At 43.0% G+C, this 19701-nt stretch overlaps 1 protein-coding gene across 2 annotated transcripts in view; it reads left to right on the top strand.

The window, feature by feature from the left end:
* The window catches only part of CPAMD8 (C3 and PZP like alpha-2-macroglobulin domain containing 8), a 1208079-nt gene that overhangs the window by 924257 nt on the left and 264121 nt on the right, over window positions 1-19701 (top strand). For both annotated transcript variants that reach the window (XM_086946939.1, XM_086946938.1), the window contains exons 38-39: window positions 3399-3504; window positions 6195-6305. In XM_086946939.1, the coding sequence (XP_086803065.1) occupies window positions 3399-3504; window positions 6195-6305 (217 nt within the window). The remainder of the gene's footprint in view (window positions 1-3398; window positions 3505-6194; window positions 6306-19701) is intronic.

Below are 19701 nucleotides of genomic sequence, written 5' to 3'. Positions count from 1 at the left end.
GGTCTCTTTGGGACTCCATTTAACAACTCATGGATGATCTTCCCAGAGATAAGCATCAGGATTTCCAAAAGATTGTTAAAGACATGATAGTGTCAAACCAAGTTATCAGTTCTGCAGCAGATTCCTTCACTCCAGCAGCACATGGTTACCATCATGGAGTGCTGTTCAGAGCTCTTCTTGGCTGTGATTTACGGGCTTGAAATCCGAAGCACAAAATCGAATTTTCAACCTGCCATTTTCTGGTATTACCTTGTGACTACGAGATGTCTAGGATGAAGTCCGAGCCTGGCACTCTCAAAGCTGTCGGATAAAAAAAAAAGGAGAGAATATAGGAGACATTCCTATAGGCCCTGTGACTGCTGCTGTTAACAGTAGAGGATTCAAAACCATCACTGGTCTACAGGACAGGAGCAAGAACAATCATCGCACCCACTTAAACATGAAGAGCAGCGCCGCCAGTCAAGAGGCAGAGGAGGACAACAATCATTTCCCAAGCAACTAAAACAATGGGAGGCAAACAATGAGTCATCTCTTCCCCCTCTTCTATTGCCTACTCTGGTAGGGGGAAGCCTAACATCTCTATTACAAGAATCGTAAAACATAACCACGAACAAATGGATTCTGAATATTGTAGAGCATGGATACTGTCTCAGATTCAAGTATCCACCACCATCTATTATTCCGAAAAACCTTCTTTTTCAACGGGATAAACTGCATCAGGAAGTATACTTTTGCAGAAACACGCGGTGTAAAAGGTCCCCTCTAACCTCAAAGGAATGGGAATTTATTTCTGTTATTTTCTGGTGAAGAAGAAGGGACCCAAAAACAAATACAGACTCATTTTGGTCCTTAAAAAAGCAAACAAATGGGTTTGCAAAGAAAATTTCAGGATTTTGGTTCTTCATCAGATCTATCCTCAATCCGTCAAGGGAACTGGCTATTCTCGATAGACCTGCAAAAAGCCTATTTTCACATCTCAATAGCCCAAAAAATTCAAATGTTTCTGAGGTTCATTAGGGAAAAGATCAAGACAAGGTCCATCCCTTTGGCCTCAAATCTGCACTATGAACTTTCTCTAAATGCATGGTGGTAGTAGCAGGCCATGTCAGAAAAATGAGAATCTTTGTCTATCCATATCTGGATGATTGGCTCATCAAGGCATCTTTCTATAAGCAAGCAACTCAGCATTATCACGTGAATCATGACAAATCCATCTAACAGTGAGAAATGTTTCTTTCCTTCTGAGTTCAATGGAGTCATGCATCTTCCTAGTCCCGCATGCACATCTCTTCATGCAGGGATGATTGTCCACTAAGACATTCTGACCCAAACCATAGTGACGTATGCATTACTGACAGATTGGGGTGCTCATATGGACTATCTACAGAGTTAAAGCCTATTGTCCCTGAAGGAACAGTCTATATTTGTTATATGTATCTGTTTTGATGTGTATAAACATATATATATTTTACTAAGGCGTTACTGCTAACTATTCTGATTCAAACATGTGAATCTATGAAAGATCCAATACTGGAGATGAAAATAAGTTACTTACCTGTAACTGCGCAGGGCTCGAGACATCTGAAAAATGGTACTAGTCCTGCAGGTCCAGTACTTTAAAAAAAACTCCTCGACCTAACAGTAACCTACTTGACCTCCGTCTCTGAAAGCGGAGCAAATGTGACAAGATAACAAGATTTAAAGGCATCTTTATTGCTCATTTGCTTTGCGAGCAATAAAAAGGCTTTTAAATCTTGTTATCTTGTCACATTTGCTCCGTTTTCAAAGACGGAGGACAAAAGTTAGTATGTTTTTCTACTTTCCAGAAAGGGCGAGTAGGACCTAAAAATAGCTCGACCTCATAGAACTTACCTCGCAAATGCAAGCGGTCGAGTGGATTTGTCGAGCCCTGCTGTGGTTCTCCAGTATTGGTATCTTATAGATTCACATGCAGCCCACCCTTCTCCCCATAGAGGCTCCCCTAGCTCTTTTATAATTTGAATTCTCACTTGTGCTTGAAAATCTGAGAGCATGGAGCCTCTGTGGTGAGGGTTCTAAAGGGTGCTCTTGCCTGACTGGATGTACTTTGGGCCATTTCTAAGGACTATGACGACCTATTGAAGTGAATGTTTTTCCTCAATTAGCTTCAATGTTAACGTTATTACTTACTGCTTTATATGTACAGTGGGACTCCCACTTCCACAATGGGGATTATTCAAGCATGTGAGTCTATGAAAGATCCGATACTGGAGAACTTCCCTACACCAAGAAGTCATGAGGCTTTGATGTCAAAGTCGACAAAGATCTGACACCCACTGGCAAATAGATCAGCGCCGTACCTTTAAGGTGCATCGAAATCCTTGACACTGAGTGGGACCAAGAGCGACAGGAGTGGTGGGAATGACAATAGCTTTGTTCTATCTTCCCTTTTGGATCTCCCCCTTCAAGGCTTCTCTGTGGTTGGGAGTTAGTTACAGGACAGGAAGAACCCTATATTAAGACCCATTTCACCTTTTCCTTGGCCATCATGTCTTCAGGTTTGCCCCATCAGTCTGATGCCCTTACGGTCATTAAGTGTCCTTTTGGATACTTCAACAAAGAATTCACACTCAGTAGTGGAATAGAATCTTGGAAGGTAGACCACACAAAACTCAAAAGAGATTTGAAACTGCTTTTTCCTGCCATACAAACGGCACTTCACAAAAAGTAAAAATATTGTGACAGGAAAAAGTCATTAGAAATGCCAAAGTAAGCATGAAAATATTTTCCAGTGATAAAAAACACTGAATGAAGTTGAAAGATCAGACGTTCTAATTAAATAAGCTACAGAAATTGGTCAAAAACAACAGTTCACATTGTTCCTTGGTTCTGTTTTCAGGACCCAGAAAAATTAACTGGCTCTAAGAGGCAACAACAAGTACAATGCATTCTGGGATTGGAAACATCACAGCATCTTAAAGGCTCAGGCAATTTTGGTAGAACTCTGCTAATATGATGACGATGAGCAGCAGTATAGGATAAGCGGCTGTCTACGATTAAGTTTGTGCAATGTAGTTTTGTGGTGGTATTTTTAGCGGAGGAGTGGAGGTAGTATGGTATTGAAGGGCATGCATAACTAATATTTTTAAGGGACTGTCATGAAAGGCATGGCTTTTATCTAACGTTTACTCAGCTTTCTTCCTCTTTCTCCTTTCTAAATTTAGCCATCACAGACTAAATCTAAGCAGTAATCCAATTCTAAAGCTTGCCTGTGTGTGCTTCTGCATGATCATCTAATTTTATTTGAAACAGTAACAGTCATGTTGAATACCCTAAGCATTTACCAAACTATGTGCCCCCCTGCTGTAACAGGAATACCCATACAATATCAATGCAGTTTGTATTGTTTTTCTTTACAGATTCACAGTCACTGTATGACCTGTGTCAAGTTCCAGGCTTTCAGAGAGTACATTGTTGGGAAGACAGCACCAATGCCGGTGAAGGTGTATGATTACTATGAGCCAGGTATTTCGTTTTTTCAGTTTAGGCCAATATCAACCATCTCATCAACTTAGAATTGACTTTTGTGTGATATCGCCCAAGAGCAGTCACCCTAGCAGCATCCATAGTGACAGCGGAGGTACAGCACACTTTTCTGTCCACAGAATCCAACTTTTTACTTTCCTTGTCAGGAGGAAGAGTAGATGATGGGGTGTGGCATGCAGCTTTTGAGCAGCAGAGTGATGACAGTCTGGTGTAAGATTTGTAAAAAGAAGAAATGATGGAGGTTCTGATCCAGAGGTTTGTATTTATTTTTGTAGGCGTGATGGTGTAGCCTGAACAGAAGCCGGTGTCAAAAATAGGTCCATAGGTGGTTTTAAAAGACCTGGACTCAAAGCAAACAATAGTCTAGAGACGGAACTTTGATGGAGTGTTTCAAAAAATACCTATATGGTGGCTCCTGGGGGATCTTGAATGGTGACGTCTGTAGCAAGACCATGACCTTGTTCTTGACCTAGACCTGTTGCTGCTAGGTCTGGTATAACAGGAGCAAGATCTAGGGTGCCTTGGTAGAGATGAGATTAGCACAGCTGACTGTGGTTGCAAAGAGGGAGTGGCTGGCGGAGTTCGCGGTGGAATTACCGCTGGAATTGCCGGTTGTGGAGGTAGAAGTGGAGGAGGCGGAGGTGGACAAGAAGACTCCATTGGAACTTGATGAGGCATTGTTTAATCTGGAATCATGACCGGAGATGCCAGTAAGGATGCCGAGTAGGATCTGGAGTACTTCGAGTACTATTCAGATGGGATTCTGCAAGCTTTCATTCATGAAATCCATTCCGTGTCTTCATCTGGGAAGCAAGGCCTCAACATCGAACCATTTCTTGACATTGAAACTCTCGATTTCAAAGGTACCCTCCTCGTCGTCATATGTGTTATGAATGTCGGTCCAGCCCTTGACAGTGAACAAGTAGGTGCAGTACCTTTTCTCATTATTGATATCCTTGACATCGAATGGGAATGTTGTTTCCCACCAGATCTTCTCCTCTTGGATCTTCATCTGTGGAAGGCTTCAGAGAATGAGATAGGAGCACTTTTAGAGTGGACCTCTACCATTACCCCTGGCTCCTCATCCCTCAGATGTCTCTCCAGCCAGGGAATCATGCCTTCTCCATTAATCTACTTGACCATGCAGGTGAATCTCTCTCTCTCTCTCAAAATGCATCTGGATAGGGCCCTGCAGTGGCAACACATCTTAGGGCCATGGAAGTCTGGCAAATAGAGGACACTGATCTTGTGTAGGTCTGTTTTTGCCATTTGAGCCAAAATATGGGCATTTCGTAAACGATATGGCATTAAGATACATTTCCTGTCATAAAAATATTTTAAAAAATACACTTTGCCCTAAAGGAGGTTGAGTGAATCCGTTTTGGAAAGAAATAGGTGAAAAGGTATGAGTGAAAAGGCCTTCAAAGGCAGAACTCTACTCCAGAATCCTGTCAGTAGGAGCCGGAAAAAAACTGGGTAAACTGCCATCTGCCGGGGATGATGGGACACTGGAGGACAAGGTGCCTGCCCTTAAAGATGCTGTTTTCTATTCTTATTGTTTCAATGCTGCAACCTATACAAGTACATTGCCCCATTGCTTCCTATAATTTACTGTAAAAGAAGTAAAAAGAGTTAGTGAAGAGCATTTTTAAATGATCACTTTTAGTTATTCTTAGTGACTTTTAAAGGTTTATTTCCTTACAGATTTTAAAGTAAATGAATGTAGGCAATATTGCCTGTTTTAAGGTTAGAAATTTTACATTTTTGTTACATGTACCTCCTGGCCTTTTCGAAGGCGAAGATACTGTCAAAAATGTGACTTTAAAAAGACTGCTCTAGAGTCTCCGCACATGAGTGGGACTATTCAGTGCTTGTGATTATCAATGGAGATTCCCTGAAAGAGAACCCAAGTTACCTCTGGGAGTGAACGGGGGATGGGAGATTCATATAACCACCCCTTTATATTATCCCAGTCAATTAGAGAAACTTTGGCTCAGAATGCTTGGTCATCCCACACACCACTGTCAGTCATTTAACACCAGGATTTTTTATGCCCAGTTACACAAGTGCATATTAGCTATGCCCATTCCACCATCATAAGTAGATTGCAAACATTTAGTGGGCAGAGGCAAATGAAATTATACTATGCAAAGGGGGCACAGCATGAAACGTTTGACGCCCATTGCCTTAAAAGCGTTGGGGGTTATAAATTCCCTACATTATCGGTTCAGGGCTTAATAAGTGCAAGTAATGTAAGGTATCTGTTGTGTTACTAGTGTTTTGCCAGTGGTGAACCAAACTAGGTATGCAAACAGCTATATGTCACACAATTGTTTTGGTTATGCTCCCATCATAGTTCTATGCTAGTGTTCAACTAATGCTGACTTGGGTGCTATATACCTATAGTATGTAACAGGCCAGCATAATAACATGTGTTCTCAAAGTTTTGTTGGCCAATACATTTTTGTCATTATATTGTTAATAAATGTTTAGGCTGTATTGCTCATAGCCAGTCAGCACCAAGGGCACTCCTGAAACAATGCCCTAAATCTAACCTAGGTTGCAAGACTGCATCATATTTCACATCTATAACTTAACATTTCACCTCTATAATATAAATAAGCACCGCTTTCCCAATGCTGAATCCATCTGTTTGTGAATCTTTGCAGCTTTCGAAGCCATGCGGTTCTACAACGTGAGTGCGCACAGCCCATTGGCAAGGGAACTCTGTGATGGAATTACATGCAATGAAGTTGAAAGCTCTACTAACCAGTGGACTGGTAAGTTATGAGGGTTGAGGAAGAGATGATGCTGCCCATTTTGCACCTCCCCCGAGTTTCTGCTCCAACACCATTTTCCATCATGCCAACAATTGTAATGGTACTGCAAGTCTGGTGTTGCTTAACACTCCCAAACGCAGAACAGCACTCATACACTGTCACTGCTCTGGCCCCTAAAAAGTGATTAACGACAGATACTCAAGCATAAGGATTAAATGCCAAATCATCATGCAGGCACAATAAAAAGCAACATGGTGGTTCATGAGTTTTTCTAGGTCATCCAATGTAGCGTTAGTAATCTATCAATACGCCATGGTGCGCAGAAGCACATCACTCAAGACAGACCTTTCTGCTTCTCCAATTGTACAGCAGTACAGCTATCACCCTATTGCACTACTAGCTGCTTTAAAGGGCAGATGCCCTTATTTAGTGGTCCTAAAGCTGTAGTAGTATCATTATGATATTAATAGAAAGACTTTAGGACACATGTTAATCAATGTAATGCTTCACTGGCAATGATAATGGTTGGCGATGCATGGTCTAGCAGCATAATGACAATTGACTGTTGCTACCCCCATTGACTTCTGTAGTGGGTTATGACTCATATTACAGATTGGTACAGTTACCATTTATTTCAGTGGTGCTACTATGGTTAAATATTACATGATGCTGTTGGCTCTGACAAAAAACGCTATTAACCAAGGAGGTCTTAATGTGTATAATCTGGCAACATGACTATTCTTTTTTGCATATATGTACTATTTCGTAACACATTTTAACCCCTTAGATGTGACGATCTAATTTTACTCTCTTATCATTATTCATTTTAAGTATTCAGCAGAATGTATTACTAAGGATGGATTATTTTCTAAGTGCTGCTTATGTGAAAATATTTATGGCATGTATGCCGAAATAAAGTATTTGGATTGGATTGGATATTACATAATTTTCTTTTTACAAGTGTGTTGTGATTCCCTCACAAAGCCAATAGGACTGCCTTATTGATGATGATATCCCCTTATATTATGATGTTGTGTCTTGTAAAGGTAGTGGGTATTGTGAGTATACAATTCAGAGCTCGCTAGAGGTGTAACGTGTTACAAGGGTTTCACCAGAGGTATTTCAATCTACCTCATTGTACATATGTGTCGTTTAATGTGTAGTATTTAGTAGTGTGTGTGTGATAAAAGTACTTTTCCTTTTTTAAAGAAAAAGTATGCCATGCAGAATGATTTATTGAGTGATGTTGCATACTAGCTAATTCGGGTTACTAGCCCACACCACCTTCCCTGAGTATGCCTTGGACTGCTCTGGGTTGCTAGCCTGAGATAGTTAAGTGCTACAATGGGGTACTTGGTTCCCAGTAAAAAGATAATTGCAGACTTATTACTTGCGAAGGACTAACGTTCCTCGCACCTAATAACCAGCTTCTTACAGTTCTTCTGTGAGCAGATCTGGCGAGCAGATCTAACAAAGGCTCTTATCACTGCTTAAAGAGACCTTGGCCCACCTCTGAATGGAGATGTAATTTGTGATCCGCTAGGCATCAGAGGCTGCATTTCCCTGCCCTGGAGTTCAGAGAGCCTACCAGGTGTTGAACAATAAGGATATGCCTTGATGTTCCAGCCATGTCTAGAGGCTCAGGGCCTCTAGACAAAGGGTCAACAACCCCACCCCATCCTGCTTGTTGCAGTTTTACATGGCGGTGTAGTTCATAAACAGCTGCACTAGCCCTTGATGGAGGGTCAAAAGAGTTTGAATACCAAGCAGATTGCTCTGAGCTCCAGCAGGTTGATGTGGTGTCCGTATTCTACGAGAGGTCAGAGGCCTCTAACCTCCACCTCTCCCAGATGGCCACTCCATCAAAGGAGTGACGCATGAAATGCGTTACTTACCTGTAACTGCAATTATCCAGTATTGGTGTCTTTCATAGATTCACATGCCTGAATTATTCCCCGTCGTCGGAATGGGAGTCCCCGGTACATAAATAAAGTAATGTTCTATAGACATATAGAGAAATAGGCCTATAGGCCTCACATTAGTAACATATCCATGTCCTTTTGTCAAAAGGACCAAACTCTAGAAAAGAGCCAATCAGCTGTTACCTCCCTCTAGAACCCTCCTGGATGGAGCCTCAGTCCCTCAGATTTTCGTACGCACAAAGCTAAGTAGGCGTATCACTGAGAGAAGTAGGTGAGCCCTTCCAGGGAAGGCGGGAGGGTTGCATGTGAATCTATGAAAGACACCAATACTGGATAACTGCAGTTACAGGTAAGTAACGCATTTCTTATCCAGTATTATGGGTGTCTTTCATAGATTCACATGCCTGAATCAGAGTAGCAAACAATGAACAAAGCACATTTCGGATGGTATAGAATATGCAAGACATTAGATAATAACATATCAAGCGACTAATAGGAGCATACAGTTGCAAGCAAGAAATACCATCAAAATATACAATAGAGAAATGTGTGTACATGAGAAAGATGGTGGGATGAAAGAAGGCTCACCTCTACTGAAATAGATGACGAATTACTGCTTGTCCCACCGCAGCATCCTTCATGAGTTCTGCATCCAGGCAGTAATGCCTAGTGAAGGTATGTGGCGACTTCCATGTTGCCGCTCTGCAAATGTCAATGACAGGCACCCCTGCAAAGAGTGCCATGGATGTGGTCAGCGCCCTAGTAGAATGGGCTCGTACTTTAGATTGCAGGGGATGCCCTGCTTGTTCATGACAAAATGAAATAGCTGCCGAAATCCAGCGTGAAATGCTCTGTTTAGTGAGCGGCAGACCTTTCCTGGGCCTACTGTAAGCCACAAATAGCTGATTTGATTTTCTGAAAGTTTTTGTCTTGTCGATATGAAATTTCAAGCAACGTTTAAGATCCAGGGAGTGTAATGACCTTTCCGCTGCAGTACTGGGATTTGGGAAGAAAGAGCGCAAGACAACAGGCTTGTTGAGATGGAAGTCCGATGGGACTTTTGGAATAAACTTCGGATTTGTTCGCAAAACCACTCTGTCCTGTTTAAATTGCAGAAAGGGATCCTGAATCGAGAAAGCTTGTAGCTCACTCACCCGCCTCGCGGAGGTGAGCGCAAGCAGGAGAGCTGTCTTCCAAGAGAGATATCTCAGGTCAGCCCTGTGCACCGGTTCAAAGGGATGTTTCATGAGCTGATTCAGGACTGTGTTAAGGCTCCAGGCAGATGGCAACATTTTCACAGGTGGAAAAGTCCTGTAGAGTCCTTTCAAAAATTGTTTGATCAGTCTGTGAGACCAAAGAGAAGGACCCGTAGAAGATCTTCTGTAACGGGATATCGCTGCCAAGTGGACCCTGATGGAAGCGTGAGCAAGACCTGAGGTTGCAAGATGTAGGAGATAAGGCAAATCGTGTTCCGGAGAGGAAGAGAAAGGGTGTATTCCTCAATCTTTACACCAGATGCAAAACCTCTTCCATTTCAAAGAGTATGTTTTATTGGTGCTATCCGCCCGTGCTCGAGCTAGGACGGCTCTACAGTCAGGTGGAATATTCAAATTCCGAAGTTTTGCAGTGTGAATCTTTATGGATTCACTATGCTGTGCATTATTCCGCGGTCTAGTGGTTGGGTCCGAAATCATAGTCTTTTCTTTGTTTTTTTTGTGTTTTTTTCGTAGCCCAGGTGGGCGTCGACGTCTTACCTTTTGGTGTCCTTCCGGTGATGTCGGTATGCTTCCTGCGGCAGCTTCCACCCTTGGGCGCCATCTTCAGATTCTTTTTTCCGCTGTTGGGTCTGGATCGTTCCCGAGAGGGCTCCAGAGATTTGGAAAAAAGAGAAGCCAAGAGCCAAATTTTGGAATGAAAAGAGAAGACAAAGTGAGAATACATCAGCGAAGAGGACCAAGAAGGAAGAGGATTTTCGAAGAACTTCGACGTCCAGTAGAGAATGCGCAATCAGGGGGCCCCATGAAAGCAGGAGATGGACAACACACCATTCAAATTCTGCCGGAACTGCCACCACAAGTACGCGCAGAAAGACCAACATCCAGTCTGCAACCTCTGCCTGCCGGTCGACCACGATAGTAGGGACTGCAATGCCTGCTCCACCTTTACGCCGAAGACCCTTCGTGTGAGAGAGAGGCAAAGGAGAGCTAACTACGCCATGCAGGGCAAGGGCCAGCCACCGTCCCTTCGAGACCTGGGACTCTCGACCGGCGAGGAGGATTACGTCGCCGAAGAAGACGTCGGCTACACGGTTGTAGAGACCGATAATACGAAGACTCCAGAAAAGGTAGGAGACTCGACTCCCCTTTAAAGGCCCGAAAGACTCTCGACAGTCTGCCCAAGGCTCTCGAAAAAACGAGGGCAAGACCCCGAAAGCGCCCTCGCCGAAAACTCTGGCGTCCGCGGCTACACCCAGGGCCAGCGGATCCTCACAGAAGGACTCCCAGGCACCGAAGGGCGTCGACCAGCCAAGGTCGTCGCAAAACGTCCACGAAAAGGAACGCTCGACGCCGAAGACCTCTTCGACGTCGACGAAGGACGCAAGACCTGTCTCGACGCCGAAACCAGTCTCTGCGCCGAAACCAGTCTCGACGCCGAAAACCGTCTCAAAGTCATCAAGCCAGACAAAGAGACCGGCACAACTTATCGGCGCCGAACAGGCGGCCGAGATGGAAAGAAAGAAGAGAAGACTCGAGGCAGAGATGGAGAACATCTTGCAGCCAAAGAAAGACTTCGACGAAAGGATGAAAGAGTATACAATTCCATCGAAGCCAAAGCCACGGGTGGTCAAGTTCGTCGAGGAAGAAGATGAGTTTGAGGTCGAGGCGCCGCCGGAAAGCCAGGAAGATCTGGAATATCGGGAAGATGACGCTCCCTACTACGAGGAGGAGGAAGATGACGACCAGAGGACCTTCCAGGGCTCGACATACTCGGACACACAGGACCTAGAGTGGCAGGACCTCGAAGCCGAGAGTCCAGAAGAGGGAGTGGACACATATCTGGCGAGGCCCTCGCCGCCTGACGACATTGGACTTTACAATGAAGTCATCAAGAACGCAGCATCAGCGTTCAGAGTAAAACTCGAAGAGGAACAGCCTAAGGAGGATTTCCTCGTGGAAACACTGCTCCCAATACAAACTAGGAGCCAGTACCTGCCAATGCTCGAAAGCATCAAAGGACAAGGCAGAGAGGCCTTCAAAGAACCTGCGACTTGTAATCCCGTCACAACCAGGACGGAGAAGAAGTACAAGCACTCCCCCAAGGACCCACCCTACATCCAGGGAACGGTCACTGCAGACTCCATCACTGCCACAACTGCAAGGAAAAGGGCCAATGTCCCGACAACGTCAGAACCACCTCCAGACAAGGAGAGCAGAAGGATGGACCTGACAGGGAGAAAGATCGAGAGGAATGCCGCAACGCACTGGCGCATGGCCAATTCCAACGCCCTGCTGAACAAGCACCAATACCAGATCCTGGACCAACTGGGCCAGTTAACCAAACAACTCCCACAAGAATACCAGCAAAGGGCTACGCACCTGGGAGAGGAGGGGAGCTACGCACCTGGTAGAGGTGGCGAATTCATGCCTAAAAACAGCACTGGACGGTGCAGACACAGCCAGCAGACTTATGATGCTGGGCATCACGGAAAGGAGACACGCCTGGCTCAGAATATCGGGTTTTAAACCAGAGGTGCAACACAACATCCTAAACACCCCGTTCAACGGTGAGACACTGTTCGGAGCACCAGTGGACGAAAAGCTCACCCAGTTGAAGAAGGACAACGGCACCGCAAGATCCATGGGGGCATTGCAGTTCAGGGGAAATAAGAGAGGAACCCCGTCACAGAGACCAAACGGGAGAGGGGGAAACCAGCCGGGGACTTCGCACCAGACTTTCCACCAGACCCACCAGGGCGACACCCAGGCGCAACAAGGCCAGCAAAAACAACACTGGCAATGCCAACAGAGGGGCCAGTCCTTTCGCGGGAAGGGGAATGGACGTGAAAACAACAGAAGAGGTGGACAACAACCCACCTCCAAGTGACTCTGCCACACTACCAGTGCACACCCTTTCAAAAACTCCACAGGTGGAGCACAGATACAACAAAGAGGAGTGGCTCGACTAAACATCCAAGAGCACGTAACACCGGTGGGAGGAAGGCTGAACCTTTTCTTCCAGGAGTGGAAGAAAATAACTATAGACAGATGGATTCTCAACACCATACAGTACGGATACTGCATAGAGTTGGAAACAACACCAACAAACAAAAAACCAAAAAGAAGAGCACTAGCAAAGAAGGAACTAGAGCTACTTCAAAGGGAAGCACAAGAACTCCTGCAGAAGGAGGCTATTGAGCTTTTACCTCCCATAGAGGAACAAGGGGGTGTACTCTACGTACTTCCTGGTACCAAAGGTAGACGAAACAATGAGACCTAAGGTTCCTCAACAAATACATAAAAACCCAAAAATTCAAAATGACGTTCCTGCAAGAGGTCCTTCCACAGATACAAGGCGGGGACTTCATGGTCACCATAGACCTCAAAGATGCCTACCTGCACATCCCAATGAACAGGCGGCACAAACATCTGCTAAGATTTGTCATCAACACAGATCACTATCAATTCGCAGCACTGGCATTCGGACTGAAATCAGCACCACAGGTATTCACAAAGTGCTTTGCAGCAGTCGCAGCACACTTAAGGAGGGAAGGGATCCACGTATACCCTTACCTGGATGACTGGCTAATAAAGGCAAGGTCATACAAGACATGCAAACGGCACGCACAGCAAGTGACAGATACACTGATGGCCCTGGGTTTCTCCATCCACTGGGGAAAATCCTCAATGAACCCAGAACAAGTAAAAATTTTCCTGGGGGCCCAGATCAACACCGTACAGGAGAAGGTGTTCCCCAGCGAGAAGAGAATGCAGGCACTTTTGAAGGAGGCACACCTCTACCGGAGGGGTCCTGCTCTGACAGTTAGGACGGCGAGCAAGATGATGGGCATGATGGCCTCATGCATACACATAGTGCCAAATGTACGACTCCACATGAGACCACTCCAGGAGTGGCTACAGGACCAATGGTCACAAGCTATAGGTTGTTGGGAGGATCTGGTGGTTGTAACGCACGCAGTGCATGAGGAGATATCATGGTGGGACAAAGGAAACATAACAAAAGGGAAGCCACTAAAAACACCAACACCAACTGTGACCATCACCACAGATGCATCCCAGAAGGGATGGGGAGCACACATGAAAAAACTCAGGGTGAGGGGTCTGTGGACACCAACGGATGCATGCGGTCAAACACATCAATTACCTGGAACTAAAGACCGTTTTCCTCGCACTAAAGGCATTCCAGATGAAGCTGTACAACCAAACAGTGTTGATCCAGACAGACAGCACAACAGCGATGTTCTACATAAACAAGCAGGGAGGGACACAATCAGCCCCGCTGTCAGAACTAGCGCAGGAAATATGGAGATGGGCCATCCCTCTAAAAATAGACCTACTGGCAATTCACCTGGCAGGGAAGGACAACGTGGAAGCGGACTGGCTAAGCAGACAGACATCTGCTTCACACGAATGGGAGCTCGATGCCCAAGAGACAAGGAGACTGTTGACAGGTGGGGAACACCATTGAGAGACCTATTTGCAACACGCCAGAATGCAAAATGCCAGCACTTCGCAACCAGGCAACCAGGGGAAGGGTCACTGGGGAATGCCCTATGGATAAGCTGGTCAAAGACATTTGCTTACGCTTTTCCGCCGATCCCCCTGATACACAAGGTACTCAGCAAGTGCAGGACGAGCAACATGACCCTGATACTGGTGGCGGTAACTAGTCAAAATATCGAGTTTTTAATTTCGACTATACATAATATCGAGTTAAAAATATAGAATAGACATAATATCGACTAGACATCATATAGACTACAAAAATATCGACTAGAAAAAATATCGACTAGAATAGCAAAAATATTGAATCAAAAATATAGAATGGACATAATATCGACTAGACAGAATATAGACAACAAAAATATCGATTTTAAGCTAAGTTAATATTAATACTTAATTTTTGTGTAATATAATTCCGTAGCGGGTTGTGGGTTTATATGTGAATAGGGTGGGAAGTAATTTAATTATAATCAATTAAATATGTTATTTTATTTATTGATATTTATTTAGAATTAATTGTTAAATTATTATTAATTGGTAATTAATTAAAATATAATTGCTAATTAATTTTAATTGAATAATTGATAGAATATTTTATTTTTAGTGATTTATTTATTGTAGCGGGTTGTGGGTTTATAGGGGAATAGGGTGGGAAGTAATTTAATTATAATTAATTAAATATGTTATTTTATTTATTGGTATTTATTTAGAATTAATTGTTAAATTATTATTAATTGGTAATTAATTAAAATATAATTGCTAATTAATTTTAATTGAATAATTGATAAATATTTTATTTGCTGTAATTTATTTTCTGTAGCAGGTTGTGGGTTTATAGGGGAATAGGGTGGGATGTAATTTTATTATAATTAATTAAATATGTAATTAAATTTTTGGGTATTTATTTAGAATTAATTGTTAATTAATTATTAATTGGCAATTAATTTAAATATAATTGGTAATTAAATCAAATTGATTAATTGATAAGTATGTTAATTTTAGTAATTTATTTTCTGTAGCGGGTTGTGGGTTTATATGGGAATAGGGTGGGAAGTAATTTCATTATACTTAATTAAATATGTTATTTTAATTATTGGTATTTATTTAGAATTAATTGTAAATTAATTATTAATTTGTAATTAAATAAAATATCATTTGTAATTAATTGTAATTGATTAATTGATAATTATGTTACTTTTATTAAATTAATTTCTGTAGTGGGTTGTGTGTTTTAGGGGAATAGCTTGTGAAGTAATTTAATTGTGAGGAATTACATTTTTGAATAAAAAATTTATCGAGTTAATTTTTCAAAATATATTGTTAATTATTTTATTATTAATAGGTAAATAATTAGTATTAGTATGTAATTTTTATTATTAAATAATTTTTATTTGTATTTTAAATTGATTATTTCATATATATTACACAATTGTAAAATATTGTAATTAATTTGTAATTGGTCTTACTATGTATATTATTTATATTTAAATAAGAAGTATTTACTTGCCCTACTATTGCACTCACTGTAGTTGGAATAGTAATTTTACCCTTACGCTATCCAACGCTTTCCCTACTGTTGCACTCACTGGAGTTGGAATAGTTATTTTTACCCCTACACTATCCAACGCTTTCCCTACTGTTGCACTCACTGGAGTGGGAATAGTATTTTTACCCCTACGCTATCCAACGCTTTCCCTACTGTTGCACTCACTGGAGTTTGAATAGTAATTTAAACCCCTACGCCATCCAACGCTTTCCCTACTGTTGCACTCTCTGGAGTGCGAATAGTCATTTTTACCCCTATGCTATCCAACGCTTACCCTACTGTTACACTCACTGGAGTTGGAATAGTAATTTAAACCCCTACGCTATCCAATGTTTTCCCTACTGTTGCACTCTCTGGAGTTGGAATAGTAATTTTTACCCCTACGCTATCCAACGCTTACCCTACTGTTACACTCACTGGAGTTGGAATAGTAATTTAAACCCCTACGCTATCCAACGCTTTCCCTACTGTTGCACACCCTGGAGTGGGAATAGTAATTTTTACCCCTACGCTATCCAACGCTTTTCATACTGTTGCACTCTCTGGAGTGGTAAGAGTAATTTTTACCCCTACGCTATCCAATGTTTTCCCTACTGTTGCACTCGCTGGAGTGGGAATAGTAATTTCTACCCCTCCGCTAGCCAACGCTTTCCCTACTGTTGCACTCACTGGATTCGGAATAGTAATTTTAACCCCTACGCTATCCAACGCGTTCCCTACTGTTGCACTCACTGGAGTGGGAATAGTAATTTTTATCCCTTCGCTATCCAATGTTTTCCCTACTGTTGCACTCTTTGGAGTAGGAATAGTAATTTTTACCCCTCAGCTATCTAACACTTTCCCTACTGTTGCAATCTCTGGAGTGGGAATAGTAATTTTTACCCCTACGCTATCCAACGCTTTCCCTATTGTTGCACTCTCTGGTGTGGGAATAGTAATTTTTACCCCTACGCTATCCAATGTTTTCCCTACTGTTGCACTCTCTGGAGTTGGAATAGTAATTTTTACCCCTACGCTATCCAACGCTTACCCTACTGTTACACTCACTGGAGTTGGAATAGTAATTTAAACCCCTACGCTATCCAACGCTTTCCCTACTGTTGCACTCACTGGAGTGGGAATAGTAATTTTTACCCCTACGCTATCCAACGCTTTTCATACTGTTGCACTCTCTGGAGTGGTAAGAGTAATTTTTACCCCTACGCTATCCAATGTTTTCCCTACTGTTGCACTCGCTGGAGTGGGAATAGTAATTTTTACCCCTCCGCTATCCAACGCTTTCCCTACTGTTGCACTCACTGGATTTGGAATAGTAATTTTAACCCCTACGCTATCCAACGCGTTCCCTACTGTTGCACTCACTGGAGTGGGAATAGTAATTTTTATCCCTTCGCTATCCAATGTTTTCCCTACTGTTGCACTCTTTGGAGTAGGAATAGTAATTTTTACCCCTCAGCTATCTAACACTTTCCCTACTGTTGCAATCTCTGGAGTGGGAATAGTAATTTTTACCCCTACGCTATCCAACGCTTTCCCTATTGTTGCACTCTCTGGTGTGGGAATAGTAATTTTTACCCCTATGCTATCCAACGCTTTCCCTACTGTTGCACTCGCTGGAGTGGGAATAGTAATTTTTACCTCTACGCTATCCAATGCTTTCTCTACTGTTGCACTCACTGGAGTCGTTACAGTAAATTTAACCTATTTGCTATCCTACGTTAAAAATATTGTATATGTTTTGTAAATAATATGTATATATATATATATATGTATTAAAAATATATGTATATTTTTAGTTACATTAATTATTTCTTAATTTTTCGTTTATTTAAGTATTTTAAATATGTTTACATTAATTTAATTTATTATTATATTACTTTTAATTTACTTTTAAGACATTTAAAAGATTAGATATTTTGACAGTCTATATTTTTTACACTCAAAAATTTAGAGTCGATATTTTTGTACTTACCTGTTTGAAGATAAGAAGTCGATATTCTTGCAGTCGATATTTTTACCTCAATATTTTGTCCTCTCGATATTTTGACTGTCGATGTTCTGTCAGTGATCCACTGGTGGCACCACAGTGGGCTAGACAGACCTGGTACTCGCAGATTATGGAGATGACACAGAGTGCACCACACAGATTTGGGAGAAGGAAAGACCTACTCTCCATGCAAAACGGAGAGGTGCTGTATCCAGAGCCCGGAAAGTCTCAGCGTGGCAGCCTGGCTCCTGAGGACAAAGAGTTCGCACACCTTAAATTACCTGAGAGCACCCTGAAGGTACTTCGAGAGGCAAGAAGACCTAGCACGCAGAAGTGCTATGTGGGCAAATGGAAGAGGTTCACACTATGGTGCAGAAAGGAAAAGAGCTGAGGGCCTCCTGATCCAGTTCCCACTCGTGAGATATGGTTTTCTGTCTGCTCAATGAATCGGCGAGTACATCGTCCATTCCTGGGACGTACATCACCCGAAGAGATACTTTGTTTGTGATTAGCCAATTCCAGACTCTGTGCGACTCGTGAGAGAGTGTCAGCGAGCGCGTCCCTCCCTGTTTGTTAAGGTAGTGCATCGTCGTAGTGTTGTCTGCCTGACCAGCACAAGGGGATTCTTGATTCTTGGAAGAAAAGCCTGAAGGGCAAGGAAGACTGCCCGCAGTTCGAGGAGATTGATATGGAGCCCTTTCTCGAAGGGGGACCACTTTCAGCTTATCTGCAGCTCCTGGAGAAAAGCTCCCCAACCTTCCTAGGAAGCGTCTGTTGTGATAATATGAGGAACCGCTGGAAGTAGGAATGGCAGGGCCTTGACTATCTGAGGAGTCACTTTTACGAGGTTGTCGAATGACACTGTGCATTGGATCCATTGCTTCGAGAGTGCCTCCTGGAGAGGTCGCATCCGCCGACGGCAGTGAGGAACCATGATGACATCATCCCCAGAAGAGACTTGAAAAGGCGGACATTCAAGGCCTTCTTTGAAGCTACTAGAACAGCTAGTGCCAAAAGCTTGTCCTTCCTCTCTTGAGATGGGAAGGCTTTCTTCGAATGCGTGTCCACGGTTTGAGCGGGAATTTGCATAAATTCCAGAGAATTGTCGAATTTAACTAATTGCAGGACTCAACGGTCCGTGCTAATCTTCTTCCAATTTTTTAAGAAGTGGGAAATCTTTCCTCCAATTTTTGATGAGGGAAATGAATCCGGAACTGGCTGAAGAGACATGTCATTGTCTACGTCCATTGTTTTTTCACTGTCCTTTACCACAAAAGGACGTCTTGCCATAAGAAGATTGTTGTCCCTGTTGCTGGCGTTGCTGGTATTGGGGTCGACTCTGGCCTGAAGAGTATGAAGACCTGTATTGGTAGTTTCCTCTATAAGAGGACTGTCCCCTTCCTCTAGACCCACGAAAGGACTGGTTCTTGAACTGAAGAGTGCCCAGAGCTCTCCCAGTGTTCGTGTCCTTTCTGATATTCTGCAATGCTTCATCAATTTTGGAGCCGAAGAGCAACTGGCCATCATAGGGCATATCCAATATTTTCGTTTACACCTCGGGACAAAATGCAGTTGCCTTTAGCCACCCCTGGCGTCGCAAGACTGCTGCTCCAGCCAGTTGGTGGAACCCTGTAGAAGCGATATCCATCGCACAGTCTATTATTTCTGACGCCGAGGTTTCACTCTCTAGTAAAATCTTCTTCAGCTCCTCTTTGGATGTATCAGGTAATTCTGACAGATATGGGGCTATATCCGCCCATAATTGTCTATTATAGCGTCCCAAGAGCGCCAAGGCATTTGCCGCCTTCACCGTCATCGCAGACATTGAGGAGAGCCTTTTCCCAATGTTGTCCAACCTCCTTCCTTCCTTATCCGGAGGAGTTGATAAAGGGGCGAAGGATTTCTGGAGTTCTTCTGGGCTGCCTGTGTCAATACTGAATCCAGTTTGGGGTGTCCTATCAAACAAGCCGGTGCAGTATCAGATGCTCTATACTTTTTATCCAATCGAGGCACCACCGGAGATACGGAGGAGGGTTTCTGCATGACTTTAACCCCATGGTCCCATAAGTAATCGATAATCGGTATTGATGTAACCGATCTTTTGAGAGGCTCTTTAAAATCATATAAGAAACAGTCTTGCTCTTGAGAGACCAAGGATATTTTAAAACGTTGAGTAGCCCTCTCAACTATATTATGGAAC

This window comes from Lissotriton vulgaris, chromosome 12 (assembly GCF_964263255.1).
Source record: "Lissotriton vulgaris chromosome 12, aLisVul1.2, whole genome shotgun sequence".
Lineage (NCBI taxonomy): Eukaryota > Metazoa > Chordata > Amphibia > Caudata > Salamandridae > Lissotriton > Lissotriton vulgaris.
The sequence above is the reverse complement of the archived record's forward strand: the minus strand, read 5'-3'. Positions and strand labels throughout refer to the sequence as shown.